Below are 13,990 nucleotides of genomic sequence, written 5' to 3' on the forward strand. Positions count from 1 at the left end.
GCTAACTGTGACAACCCTAGTGGGCCCTGGCCGGATGCTCAGTTGGCTAGAGCCTGGTCCTTAAGCCAAGGTTGCAGGTTCGATCCCCAGCAGGGCAGACAGCAAGCCACCAATGATGCGTAAGGGGAACAACACACTGATCTCTCTGTCTCTCTTGTCCTCTCCCCTTCTCTCTCCAAAATCAACTAAAAAAATAAAAATAAAAAATGACAGCCTTAGTGAGGTCTCTCTTATTTGTTACTTGGAAATGGGATGAAAATAGTACCGTCTCAGGAATTACCCTAAGAAGCATCTCACCCACTGTAAACCTTTATTTAATCCACCTTCCAAATCAGGATACTTTAGTAAGACATGAATGTCAAGGCCCTGGGCACCCCCAAATACGGTTGCCCCTCTAAAGAGCGCAGAAGGTTCGGCAGAACTGAACAAGGCCTCAAACCGCTTCGAGATGCGCGCGGCTTCATCTTCAAAGGAACGAGGCGGCGGCGGCGCGCGGTCTCCTCGGCGGAAGCACCTTCCCCAGGGAGAGACGGGCCTGCGTTTCTGCGCACGCGCACAGAGCGCCGCGCCTGCGGGCCGGGGCCGCGCCGCCCGAGAGTCACGTGCGGACGGCGCGACCCCGGCTTGTCACGTGACCCGGGCCCCGGCTTCTCCCGGGATGGAGCCGGAAGAAGGGGCGCCTCTTTGGCGGCTGCAGAAGCTTCCCGCGGAGCGGGGCCCGCAGGTGAGGCGGCGGCGCGGGGTCGGGCTCCAGGATGTCCTGTCCTGGGGGTCAGGCCCGTCCCCCCGAGACGCCTTCGCGGGGCTGGGTTCGCGGCCCAAGGAAGGGAGGGCCAGGGGCGTGATTTCGGGTGGCCGCCCCCTGCCGCTCCCGGGGAGCTGTGGAGGCCGAGATTGGGGGCTCCGCCTCCGTGCCGCCGCCTGCGGTTCCCTCTCCCGAGGCCGCGCCCTGGTGGCGGCCCGTCTGCTCCCCGGCTTGGCCCGGACCCAGAGGCCCTGCGGCGGCCGCGAGGCCGCGGCGCAGCCTCTCAGACTCAGGTCGTGGAGCCGGTGGTTTGCCGCTTCTCACCCACGTTTCACTCATTTACCCAACACTAACCTCCCAAATGCTGCCTCCCTGTAGGCACAGTGCTGGGTGCCGGGGTGCCCCGGTGCCCCGGGGAAGCATACCTGGCCCCTTGAGGGAAACGGAACAAAAGTGAGGGCTACCAGTGACCGGGCGGCCCTTCCCTCTGGCGGTGGCACGGGCGCTGGCTGCCAGCCTGCGCGGAACCCGGCCTGTGAGGAGCCGCGGGGGGCCTCGCTCAGCCGTCCAGCCCGCGTCTCCCCGACGCCGCTGCGCGCCGGCCGCCGGTGGGGCTGTGAGGTGTTGGATGCGACCCAGCTGCGCCCGGGCGAGCTGGCCGCCCCGGCAGGAAGCCCAGAGTTTTCCAGTGGTGAGCTTGGGGGCGGCGTAGCACCCCAGAGTTGGAGGGGCTGGCAGGAGAGCGTCTAGATTTCTAGGTTTAGCCCTGAAGGATGAGCAGGAACCAGACAGGCTGGAGGGGAGAGAGTGTTTCAGAGGAATTGGAGCTGCAAAGGCTAGAAGCGGAAAGCGCCTCCCCCGCGCTCCCTGCCGAGGGTCGCTTTGGGGACCTGCTGAAATTCTGAGCGAGAAGCGGAGGGAGGCGAAGGCCAGGCGGGTGAGCAGCAGTCAGGGGGCTCAGGTCTTTATATGCGGTGCTCCTGTGTTTAGCCTTACTACCAAAGGCATTGGCATTTTAAAGTATTGTTTTAGGCAGCAAAAAAATTTTAGTGAGTCTGAAAGGTGAGAGAAATGTGGAGACAGTACGCAATTTTGACTGTGATCTGTGAAAGGAGGAAAACCCAGTGGTTGCTATAATAGGAAAATCGGACTGAGAAGTGTTTTTTTTTCTTTTTCCCCGCTTTGAGCTTTCAAGCAAAAAAACTTTGCGCCCCAAGTATTAGACCCGAAGGACATTTGCCAACCCATGAAAGAAAGCGATATGTGCAATGTGGAGCTTCAGCAGTAGCTTCGGGAGCTGTGATTCTTTTTGCCCACTCACCTCAGACTACTGGCTGATAATTAACATGTTAATATCTTTACTCCCACCATCTCTATTCCCCAACATTTCAGGCCTTATGAAGTCTTTGAACACAACTTCTTAACTGGTCCTCTTGCCGCTGGTCTCTGTCTTAGTCTGAACTCCTTCAGGGTAGATACTTGTTTTATATCACCAATTCTTGAGAGTTGTGTCTGACTCAAGGTGCTTCTTAGATCAGTCTTTGTTGAGGAAAGGAATTGATTAATGTAAATTAAACTCAGTTTATTATTGGGGCAGTCATCTGGATCCCAAGCTTTAGTAGGCTGGCCTTTAGTGTCAGTGATGGGCAGCTTTGCATAAGTCCCTATTCTGTACCATCTACTATGGGTGAAGGGTGGGCATGGGTGCTTGGCCTACATAATGTGAAAGAGGGGTATGTGGTAGTTTTTATAAGTTCTAAAGTTTGGCCTTCCTTTTTCCTCTGTCCCATTTTTAATGGGGAAAGTGTGGGGGAGATAGAAGGGAATTAACTTACTTAATTCCTACCAGGATCAAAAAAAAGACTTAACTCTTCTCTGATTTTACAAATGAGGAAACTCATATAGTGCATTAGCCATCGTTTAGAAGTGGCGTCACCTGTTGCTCATCTCTGGTCTGATAGGTGTGGTGTGAGAGAGAAGGAGTTACTGCTTAAAATGGAGTGGAATATGAGCCAGGGAAAAGAGTTGAAAATGCTGCTAAAATGTTATTTGGGTTGAAATACTCTTATAAGACATAACTATCCCCTGAGAAAGAATACCGTGTTAATCATTTGCCTAGAATAGTGCAGGCATAGTAGGTAGTCAGTTAATATATGTTAAAGGCATGGAACATAATACTACTAGTAGTAGTAGTAACAGTGATAATAAATAATAATAACAATGTCTAGCAACGTTTAAGTGCCTTGTATAAGCCAGCAGTATGCCAAGTGATTTGCATGTATTCTTATCTAATCCTTACAACATGATGAGGGTATTGATAGTATCCTCATTTTACACGTGAGGAAACAGGCACAGAACTTTTAAATAGCTTGACAAAACTAGTTAAGCAGTGGGACTAGGATTCAGGCTGGCCAGTTTCATTCCAGAATCCACAGTCTTTTTTTGTTTAATCCTCACCTGAGAATATTTTGTCCATTGCTTTTCAGAGAGAGTGGAAGAGAGAGAAGGGGGGGGGGGAGGGAGGGAGAGGGAGGGAGAAACATTGTTTGGTTGCCTCCTGCATGGGCCCCAGCCAGGGCCGGGGACCAACCCTGCAACTGAAGTACGTGCCCTTGGCTGGAATCGAACCTGGGATCCTTTAGTCCACGGGCTCATTCTCTAACCACTGACCCAAACCCGCCAGGGCCAAAATCTACAGTCTGCTATGTTAGGATTTCCTTTGCTGATATTAAGGTAGGATAGAGAAAAAGGAATGTAAAAAAAGGAAAAGAAAGGTACTGAGGACTTCCTTGGAGTGGGCCAAAGCAAGTAAGTATAACTGTTGTGAAAAATGGAGGCAAGGGAAAATGAAGTCTGTAGATCTACCGGAAAAGACTTTGCTCTAAGAGTTATACACTGTTGTTGTAGTTACTGGTATAAATATTTTTATACTGGCCATCTTCCTTTCAGTAACATTGGAAAAACAACAGTGTATCTATATAACTTTTTAGTTCCTGAACATGGACAAAATGGTAGACTTTTTTGTGTGTGAAGTTCTAACTTTTAATTAGTAAAATAATGTTAAAAATGGTTACATTTCAACCTCAGCTGTTCTTGCAGATAACATGACCTTCTCCCAACATTTGTTTGCTGCATGGGAGATAAATCTGTTTTACAGTTTTACTCATAATTACATTTATTTCCTTTTTTCTCTCTAGCTTCTTCACAAAATAATTGATGGCATTTGCGGCCGAACTTGTCCTCTCCACCAGGATTATCAGAATGTTTGGGATTCCACAGAATGGATGCATGTTCTAGAAGATATTACCAAGTTTTTCAAAGCTATTGTTGGTAAAAATTTATCTGATGAAGAGGTAACTTTAGTCTAAATTTCTATGTTACAATAAATAATAATTGCTGCTCAGATTTTTTTTATTAACTTGGTCTTTAGGACATTATATAATACAAGGGCCATCATTAGTAAGTAGCTAATAAGAAAAGCCTCATTATTGTAAGTAGAAAATCTGATTGTAGAAGTTCTGGGTTTTTGTAGTTTTGTTTTGTTTTTGGTGGTTTGTATTTTTTAACTTGTGAAACATTTAAATCATATAGAAGAAAACCTAAAGTTAAATAGCTGACACCCCATTACCACAGTTACACAGTTGTTTACATTTCTGATGTATTAATCTAGCTAGACCAGCTTTTTTTAGTAGTCTCTGGATGTATTCACTTTCATGCCCTTCATCATTCAGCCCTTTTCCTTTACTTCTTGTTTTGCAAGAATTTGTTAAAACTTCCAGTTTGCTGGTTATGCATTCTCATCTTATTCTTTTCATGGTGACAGAAGTATTTCTTTTTTTTTCTCATTTACCACCATTTAAAAGGTATGTGAAAGGAGAGTACAACTATGTGTTTACATTTTAAACAGAAAGGACCTTTCACTTATAACCATTTATTTTTATTTTCCTAGATATCTCAGCAGTTGAATCAGTTGAATTCATCTCATCAAGAAGCTATCATGAAATGCTTGAAAAGTAGAAAAGATGAAATTAAGCAGGCTCTGTTAAATGAAGTAGTTGATATTTCCTCTGCACAGCTTCAGGATTTTGATTGGCAGTTAAAGGTGAAAAATCTGTTTATGAGTATGTTTTTTATTTCAGTTTTTGAATAGGAAGAAATGTTTATTTTTTTATAATACACATCTAAAATTTCTGTTATTTTGAGAATGCAGTGTCCCATAAAGGTATCAAAGATAATTAAAATTATATCTTTTGTATTAATTGTGCATCACTATATTATAAATATCCAAACCTTGTATAAAACTTTACAATTATAAATTTAATTAACTGGAGCTATAAATCATTACATGTTATAAATAGTGGAGCAGTATGTATGTATTTAACATTTATTTTTGGCTAGAACTTTCTAATCTTCCCAAGATTGGCAAATGTGATTCTATCTCGAGGGAGAAATCTATAATGTTATTAAAACAGCATTTAAAAATGTTTTTTAAAGGAGAGTCATGATCAGCGAGTTTCATAAAGCACAGTTGTCGTATCTTAGACCCATTGGATGCATATGTACTTCCCAGCCATAACTCCGCTCTAGATTTCTGCTTCTGTCTGGTTGTCTCTTTCCTAATCTACGTTCTCACTTTTATTCACTCTCTCTCTGTTTTTTAGATATATGTTGGTTTGGCTTGGGCTTATTTTTTTTTTAGTTCTTCCACCTTTCCCTGTACTTGACAGTGAACAGGAGTACTTTATTTAAATGTGTTGTTCATAAGCTCTGATGCATATTTAACATGGTCCTGTTTAGTACCTATTAATTACTGTTTTTCTCATTTTAAACAGCTTGCACTTTCCAGTGACAAGATTGCTACATTACAAACGCCACTCTTAAACCTCCATCTAGATGTAAAAGAAAATGGTGAAGTCAAACCATATTCTATCGAAATGAGCAAAGAAGAGCTGCAGAATCTAATAAATTCCTTGGAAGCAGCTAATAAGGTATTTGTTTTAATTTTGTTTTATGGTTTAAAATGTTTCAGTTTTGAATGATACCATTAGAGCCATGAAGAAAAACTCATAGTTTGCTTTTAATATTTTTCTTCCTGATATTTTATGTCAAGCACAGAAATTATGTTCTGTATCTTTTCAACATTAAATTAATTATAACTTGTAATTTTAATTACTTAGTTTTGAGCATAATTTGTCAAGTAGTTATTTTTGAAAGAAGAATAGTGCTGTTATAACGGCTAGATTTGTTTTGCTCCAGTGCACATTAATGATAAAAATTTTTTTTTTTATCTTGGGGCTAGGATGTTAGTTAATTCTGAAGAGTTTTTGTGATTAAAAATAGTATGATTTTGAAGAAAAGAGTGTCTTATTTAACTGAACAAATAATAGAAAATTGCTTTAACTACAGGAGACCAAATATGCCTTGTAGTTAGGGCAAAATCATGTTGAGACAAGATAGAATTAATAAATGACTAAAAGCTTTACATTTACAAAGGAATGGCTGAATAATAGTAACCATTCCTAATGTTCAATTAATGAGAAAAATATTTAAACGGTAGAAACCGCTGCTGTGAGGAAGAAATAAAAATAATTATCTTTGTTATGTATATTTCTTTCATTATTGCTCAGCATTTTCTCTAGTGATCGAGTCTCAGTTATTGAGGTCAGTTTTCTTACCAGTCTCTTGCCACTAACCAATCTTCTTGGCTCTGTCTTTTTTTAAACCCTGGTATACTTCAGCTTCCCTCCACACTCTGTAGTTACTCAGCCATTTTGGTGCCTCGTTGACTGGTCCACATGCCCAGTCACCAAATGTACTGGCTTGCCTTTGAACGAGACTAAATGTCTGATGGGGTGTGTGGTAGAACCTGGTGTAAAAGTGAAATGATTCTGAACCATGGATCCTGACAGGCATGTGCCATCGGTTACTGAGCAGTGCACTTGTTATAAATTCTTGAGGCACTTATAGAGATTACAAAGCATCTCATTTAGCAGATGTTGGCATCATTCTGGTGTAAACTGATTCTCCCCTTCCTCCTTTGTTTTTAAGGTCATCCTGCAGTTCAAATAACTGGAAATAATGAAGACCAACATTATCAGATTCCACTGCTGCAACTGATATGACAGAGCGAATACTGTGTGTTCAGAAAACCTGCAATATACTATTATGTCGAGCTCAGAAAGCAGCCGTGTTGAGATGGCAAAGATTAAAAATTTATCAACTTCCCTAAAGAACAGGAAATTACATGGTTGACAGGAAATGCATTAAAAAATTAAAGATAAAAAGCTATAGAAGCAGTTTATATTTTCATAATGTCTGTTCGGCCTCATTTATTAAATATTTGAGAACTTTATTGATACAGAGTTTTACTGAAAACTAAAAATAGGCTCAAAAGTAATGTAAACATACAAAGCACAAATAAACTTGAATCTTGCTAAAAGAAGTATGTGACTAGCAAGGATGCATATTATGGATATATATGACTAATTTGTGATATTTTTTAAAAATAACTTTTAAAGAATGTATAAGCTATATATCTCAGGAGATTCCATATCTTACTCATATTTCAAAGGAAAGATTATAAAATGTAAAAATTCTTAGAGAAAGAACCTCTTCAGACATGAACAAGAAAAAAGTAAATCTGTGTGAACAATTTTGAGTTTATGAAGTCTAGAAACTAAAATCTTACATTAGAACATAGGAAAAATGCAACAACACTGCTACTCTTATATTTCTGGGTCTGGGAGAATAAGAGCTGATAAAAAGAATGTATGTCATTGTGTAGTGTATATATTTCTATTCAAATATCAGGTAAGATATATGTGTCCATTTTTGTTATAAACTCTTAATACTGAATTTAACAGTTTTGGATGTTTATTGGCAAACAAATTATTTTTAATTTCAGTTAAGTTTAAAGATAAGCCTTCTGAACAAATAAAAAACAATTTTATTTTAACATATTGCTTTATTTCAAGTGACTTTCTACATAATGCAATAATACATAGTTAATTGGAACCTGCTGTTTGCAAGCTTTATAGATCATTAGAGTATGAGACTATTTGAGGTGTCCAGAGCAATTATTACTGTTCTTGTCATACAGATGAGGGTAGGCTTAGGTTCATGCATACTGGAGTGTGACCTAGATGGTGCTCTCAAAATGTATCTTAGACTCATGCCAGTCTATGAACTGCTTATTACAGGTCAGTGATAGATGAGGAGCTGCTACCAGAATGTTCATCAATATGCTGCTTTCTTCACTGGGAAATTTTGGTTATGGAAAAAAGTATACCAGCTGAACTAAACAGTGTGCTTAGAGAGGTAGTTGATTTATCTTCCTGTGCAAGTTTCTTACCATTATGGACCAGTAACAGCACTAATAATGCTGTCATAGGGCCCTTCTGAATTTCAACCCTCCAAACAGTACTTCCTCTCAGAAGGAAAAAATCTTACTCTACTTTGTTCCCTCTCACCACATTGTCACTGCATTAGCATATTGGAATGCTTTATTGAAGTCTGATACACTATAAACTGCACGTTTAAAGTTTACAGTCTGACAAGTTTTGATATATGTACGCCCAGAAAAGCATCACCTCAATCGAGGTGGGGAGCATCAATCCTGAAAGTGTCCTGCTGTTCCTTTGTAACCCCTGCTTCTGCGCCCTTCCCCCAACCCAGATGGCCCCTGATCTGCTTCCTGCCATGAAAGTCTGATTTGTTCACATTTTCTAGGGTTTAATGTAAATGGAATCATGCAGGATGTACGCACACGCGTGTGTGTGTGTGAGAGCGAGCGAGCGAGCGAGCGAGTTAGCACCGGCTCCTTTCAACATTATTTTGAGTTCATGTTGCATATAGCAATAGTTCATTATTGTTGGCAAGTGTTCTGTTGTAGAATTTTACCATGATTTGTTTATTCACTTACTAATGGACATTCTGGTTGTTTAAAATTTTTGACTAGTACAATACAATGAATGCTATGAAATTCTTGTATATGTCTTTATATGGACATTAAACTTTCCTGTGAATAAATAGGAGTGAAAAGGCTGGATCATATGGTAGGTTTATGTTTATCTTTTCAAGAAGTTGCCAAACTGCTTTCCAAAGTGATTTTACCATTTTACCTTCCATACCACAGTCTATGCGAGTTCCTCCTCCACTTCCTCACCAACACTTGGTATGGGCAGTCTCTTTAGTTTCAGCTATTCTAATAGGTGGATAGTGGTGTATCATTGTGGTTTTAATAGAACTAATGATACTGTCTTTTCATGTGCTTGTTTGCCATCTGCATATCTGCTTAGATCTGTTGCCCATTTTTAAATTGGACTGTTTTCTTACTGAGTTTTGGATGTTCTTTATATAGCCTGGCTTTAGTCTTTATCATATATATGTCTTGCAGGTATTTTTCCCCAATCTGTAACTTGTCCTTTTCTTTCTATAAAGAAACTTTATTTTTTTTAGAGTAGTTTTGAGATCCTGTCTACCACACATGCATTTCCCCAGACTATTAATGTCTTATATTAATAATATCTAATATTAATTTATTATAATTAATGACTTAATATATTACTTTAAATTAAATTCCATAGTTTATTCAGCCTTCCTAAATTTTTACCTAGTGTCCTTTATCTGTTCCAGAATTCATATTATATTTAGTTGTCATGTCTCCTTAAGCTTCTCTTGCTGTGATTTTTTTTCCCCCCATACTTTCCTTGTTTTTAATAATGTCAGTTTTGAGGAGTGTGAGTGAGATATTTTTTAGAATGTTCCTCTACTGGAATTTAATGTTTTTCTCATGTTTAGACGGGGGTTATTATGGGTTTTGGGGAGGAATATTACAGAGGTAAAGTGCCATTCACATCACATCCTGTCAAGGGTGCATGCAATTAACAGGATTTATGATGACGTTCACTTTGATCACCTGGCTGAGGTAGTGCTTGATAAGTTTTTTCCCTGTAAAGTTGCTCTTATTTCTCCTTTTTCTATACTGTACTCTTTGGAAGGAAGCCACTCTGTGTAGCCTATACTGTTCTTAAGGAGTGGGGAGTTCTCAAGTTCAGAGTATATATCTGGAATTCTGCACAGATTTGTCTCATCTCTCCTAGTTATTAATGTATTCATTTATTTATATAGTGTGGACTCATGGATATTTATTTTACACTTTGGGTTATAATCCAATACTCATTTTATTACTCAAAATTATTTTAGCTTTGGCCATTGGGAACTCCCTCAGTTGGTTCCTTTGTCCCTTTGTTATCAGTGGAGTGTGGGTTTTATTTATCTATTTTTATATTATTTTATTAACTTTCTGGCCATACAAAGATGCTCCAGGCTCATGTTGTCTGTTTCCTGTGCAGTCCTAGAATCAGCCATTTCTCCAAGAAGCCCTGGTTCGTTTTACTGAAGAATGGTACTAGAAACCAAGCTAGGTGTGCTCATTGCTGCTGGGAAGTTGTTTCTTTTAGACCCTCTCAGCTGACAAAACAAGTAAATATATGTGTGTAAACTAACCTGCGTGTATACACATTTATAAATAGTTACATAACCATATGTATATTAAGCTGCACCAGTTCATCCTGATGTCTCCAACCTGAGTCCATTACCACATGGGCCATTCTAGTCTGCTCCCCTTAGCAGCAGTGAGGGGCCTGACCCCACCAGCCACCACCCATTCGCACAGTAGTCCCATCCCAGTATATCTACACAGAATCTCAATTGTTCGTCTGTCTCCTGTGGGAAACAACTTGACCTAGGAAGGACTTCAGTGCATTTCCTTTTCCCTTAAGTTTTACAGACCACAGTCATTTTCAAAGTTACTTAGGTCAGTACCTTTTCCCTCCGCTCAGTGAGGTCGTTTTACATATTTGTAATACAGTTAGATTTTATTTACTTTTTTACCATCGTCTGTATTCCTTGCTGGGATCCCTTGACTTCCTAAATGAATTTTTTAATTTGTGTACATTAAGCTTCATTCTTTGTGTCAGTGCTGAGTTTTGACAAATGCTTAACAACAAGTATCCACTGTAGAGAATAGTTCAGTGCCCTAAAAATAATATTCCATTGTATGTACATACATTTTCTTTTTCCATTAAGCCATCAATGGACATTTAAGTTGTTTCCACTTCTTGGCCATTGTGACTAACGCTGTAAGGAGCACAGGAGTGCAAATACCTGTTCACGATCCCGTTTCAAATTCTTTTGGCTAAATACCTGGAAGTGGGACTGCCGAACCATATGGTAGTTTTATTTTTACCTTTTCAAGGAACCTCCATACTGTCTTCCGTAGTGACTACACCCTTTTACATTCCTACCAACAGTGCACAAGGGGTCCAATTTCCCACCAGCCTTGGCTGATACTAGCAGAAGGTAGGTGCGCTAGCTTCTTATTACCTACAATCCTTATAGCAAATCCTAAACATGCTACAAATATATTTGTTCTTTTTCTAATTTAAATAAAACTGATGGCCACTCATTTCTTCCGCTGTATAACTGTCTTCTGGAAACAGTAGCCAGTGTAGGATGTCTCTAAACCCCCCAGTAACACTGCAGGCCAAGGACCTGCTGATAAAGGGCTGATTTCCCATTATTTGGCTGGATGGACGTTAGTCCTCCCTACTCCGGAATTTAGACTCTTATTAACCACCAATTAGTGGCTAAATAAGCCCCACACCTTTAACCTGTTAATTATTTTATTGTCAACATGTTTCTGAAGGGAGAGAATGAGTTTGGAAGTTTTCAAATTAGGAAAGAATAACAAATAGGCCAACTCTAATATTCATATTTACAGTGAAGATTTTAAAAGAAATTTGACATAACGCACCTCACAAATGGGTGCTATTAAAGTCCGCTTTAGGCATCATTTTGAAATACAAGAGGACTTCAGTTTTTTCCCTAATATATAAAGTTTCCATTTGTTCAAATGTTCATAAGGTGTGTTATCTTAAGTAATATAATTTTTTTTAAGTCAAAGTGGTACAGAATTATTTTTACTCCTAGAAAAGTGCTAGTGTTTTCCCCCAGTTTAATAAAACTGCAAAGAATTTCTTCCAAGAAAAAAAAAAGATTTTGCTTTGTATTAAATTTTACCATAAAAGCTCTCAAATGATTCAGGATTTTAAACATTTTAAAGGTTATAAAAAGATACGTGCGAAACCTTGCATTTTTTAAACAGTACAAAGTAAACTTTTTATATGTAGGCATTTTTTAATAAAAAAGTTTTATTTGTTTTAGGAATAAACAAGCTAACATAAATAGTACATATTTACAGCAATAAACTACATCGTAGAAGCTGCACAACGGCTTTCGTGGGAATAGCTGATGGTGTTTGACATCAGCCTGCAAATGGGTTTTCTTTAATTCTCTGCAACATTTAAAATCTTGTCCAAAGTAAAGAAAACAAATTATGTTATAGCAAAGCCACATCATCAACACAACTACTGAGTGAGCTACAGTCCTGTGACTGCTAGGGTATCTGTGAGTCCTGAAATTGAGGGCACAAGTGTGTCTTGTGTCCTTACCTGATTGCATGTAAGTTGATTTTGCATTTTACAAGAATACATGATTACTCAATGAATGATTAAGAATAGAAAAAAAGGCCATGAAGGGTCAAAGGGTCAGGAATCAGAGGATGCCGAGCAGTCTCTTACTGATTCACTGCGCGGAGGGGAATCTGTTTCTTCTTTCATGTACATAAGTCACAGTCTACAGGCGTCACGGGTTTTGTCCACAGTTAGTTTTTGAGATAGCAAAGACATAGCATCACATACTTTAAGCACATAAGAAGGAATGGAAGAAACAGCTAGAACAATTTAATTGAATCTCTAACAGAAAGGGTACAATCAAGCACACTTTATGAAAGTTTGATCCCAAATGTAAAAAGCAACTACAGAAAATCATGTTTCATTAGACAGAACAGCAGTTTCAATCAGAAAATGCAGCATAGATTGATACAAAATAGAAACTTGAATTATAAAAGGAGTCCACCTTTCCTTTCTTGACATTTGTTAGACTTGTCTCTTTATTAAAACGTCTATAGGTTTCCAGAAATACTCCTCTTTGCCATTTAGCTTTATTTGGGGTCTAGTAGATATATAAAAGTATCCGCTATATAAGAAAAGTGCTTATGTCAAAAGAGCAAAAGAAGATTAAAATATTGTGATTTATGTTTCTTTGCAATGTGAGGAGTTCTACCTGCTGAGAGGGAGAAAGCGTTTAAAGAACTGTAATGGCCATCTGGATATGAACGAGCTAAATCATATTTGGTAGGAGGGTGATTAGACAATTCAGAAAATTGATTAGTGGAGTTTTTAAAACACAAGGAATAAAACATTTAACATTTTCTAACATATTTGGTGAGTTCAGCATAATGGATTTGGAGCGGCGACGGAAATTATGAATTTCTTTCTGTATATACGTAGCACCTGCTTTGGAAAGCCCCAGCTATTTAGTACAGGGCGCTATGAATTAAAACAGCAGGAGGCTGATTTGGAAAGTTTAGCGGATTTTGGGATTTAATCAAGTTTTAGGTGAGGTGGTAGCCAAAGAGGTGTTCCATTGCTGGCAGGATAGTGATTTTCTCAGCTCTTTAGCCTAATGAGTCCTGCTTTCCCATCAAGAATCACCATACAAACGCCTTTGCCTCAGGTCCCCCTGGGCCAAGTCAAACGAGTGAAATAAGTATTCAGAAGTGATGGACAGCCGAGAAAATTTTTTAAGCAAGCCATCCTAACCCAGATGCATTTCTCTCAGAAACAGTTTTATTTGTATTTATACAATATCACACTTTCCAAGTTACATTTCCATTAACCTTTTAAATGACATGACAACATCCTTTCACATTAGCCATTAAGTTCCAATCACAATGGCACAAAATGCTGCTTGGTGGTCAAAAATAAAAAGCTTCTTGAAAGATGTCAAAAAGTTTTTGGTCCTTGTAAACACTTAGATCGTTTGGAATTTCCAGAAACTTCATGCAACCTAATGACTTCGTTATAATGCCATGTGGCAGTTTTTATCAAGAGGGTTCCTGGTCCTCTCTAGAATAAGTAGAGCAACGCAGTCTCTGAATATACATATATCTAATTACGAGCTTTCCTCACTTAGAAGAGTAGTGGGTGTTCTGAATGTGAGATGCCGCCCGTGTGTATAATTCTGCTTTCCATGACGCTGTAGTGAGAATCATCAAGGGGCTTCCTTACAAATGTCTAAGGGGTATTGTTGCAAAATATAAAATATTTCAAGCTTTATCCA

At 39.3% G+C, this 13,990-nt stretch overlaps 1 protein-coding gene across 1 annotated transcript; it reads left to right on the forward strand.

The window, feature by feature from the left end:
- The first annotated feature begins 658 nt into the window (after positions 1-658).
- COMMD8 (COMM domain containing 8) lies at positions 659-7,702 on the forward strand. Its single transcript, XM_016206891.2, has 5 exons — positions 659-724; positions 3,943-4,098; positions 4,695-4,847; positions 5,578-5,733; positions 6,794-7,702. The coding sequence occupies exons 1-5, from the start codon at positions 659-661 to the stop codon at positions 6,812-6,814; spliced, it is 552 nt and encodes a 183-aa protein (XP_016062377.2). The 3' UTR covers positions 6,815-7,702.
- Positions 7,703-13,990: the final 6,288 nt, after the last annotated feature.

This window comes from Miniopterus natalensis, chromosome 1, assembly GCF_054644295.1.
Source record: "Miniopterus natalensis isolate mMinNat1 chromosome 1, mMinNat1.hap1, whole genome shotgun sequence".
Classification (NCBI taxonomy): Eukaryota; Metazoa; Chordata; class Mammalia; order Chiroptera; family Miniopteridae; genus Miniopterus; species Miniopterus natalensis.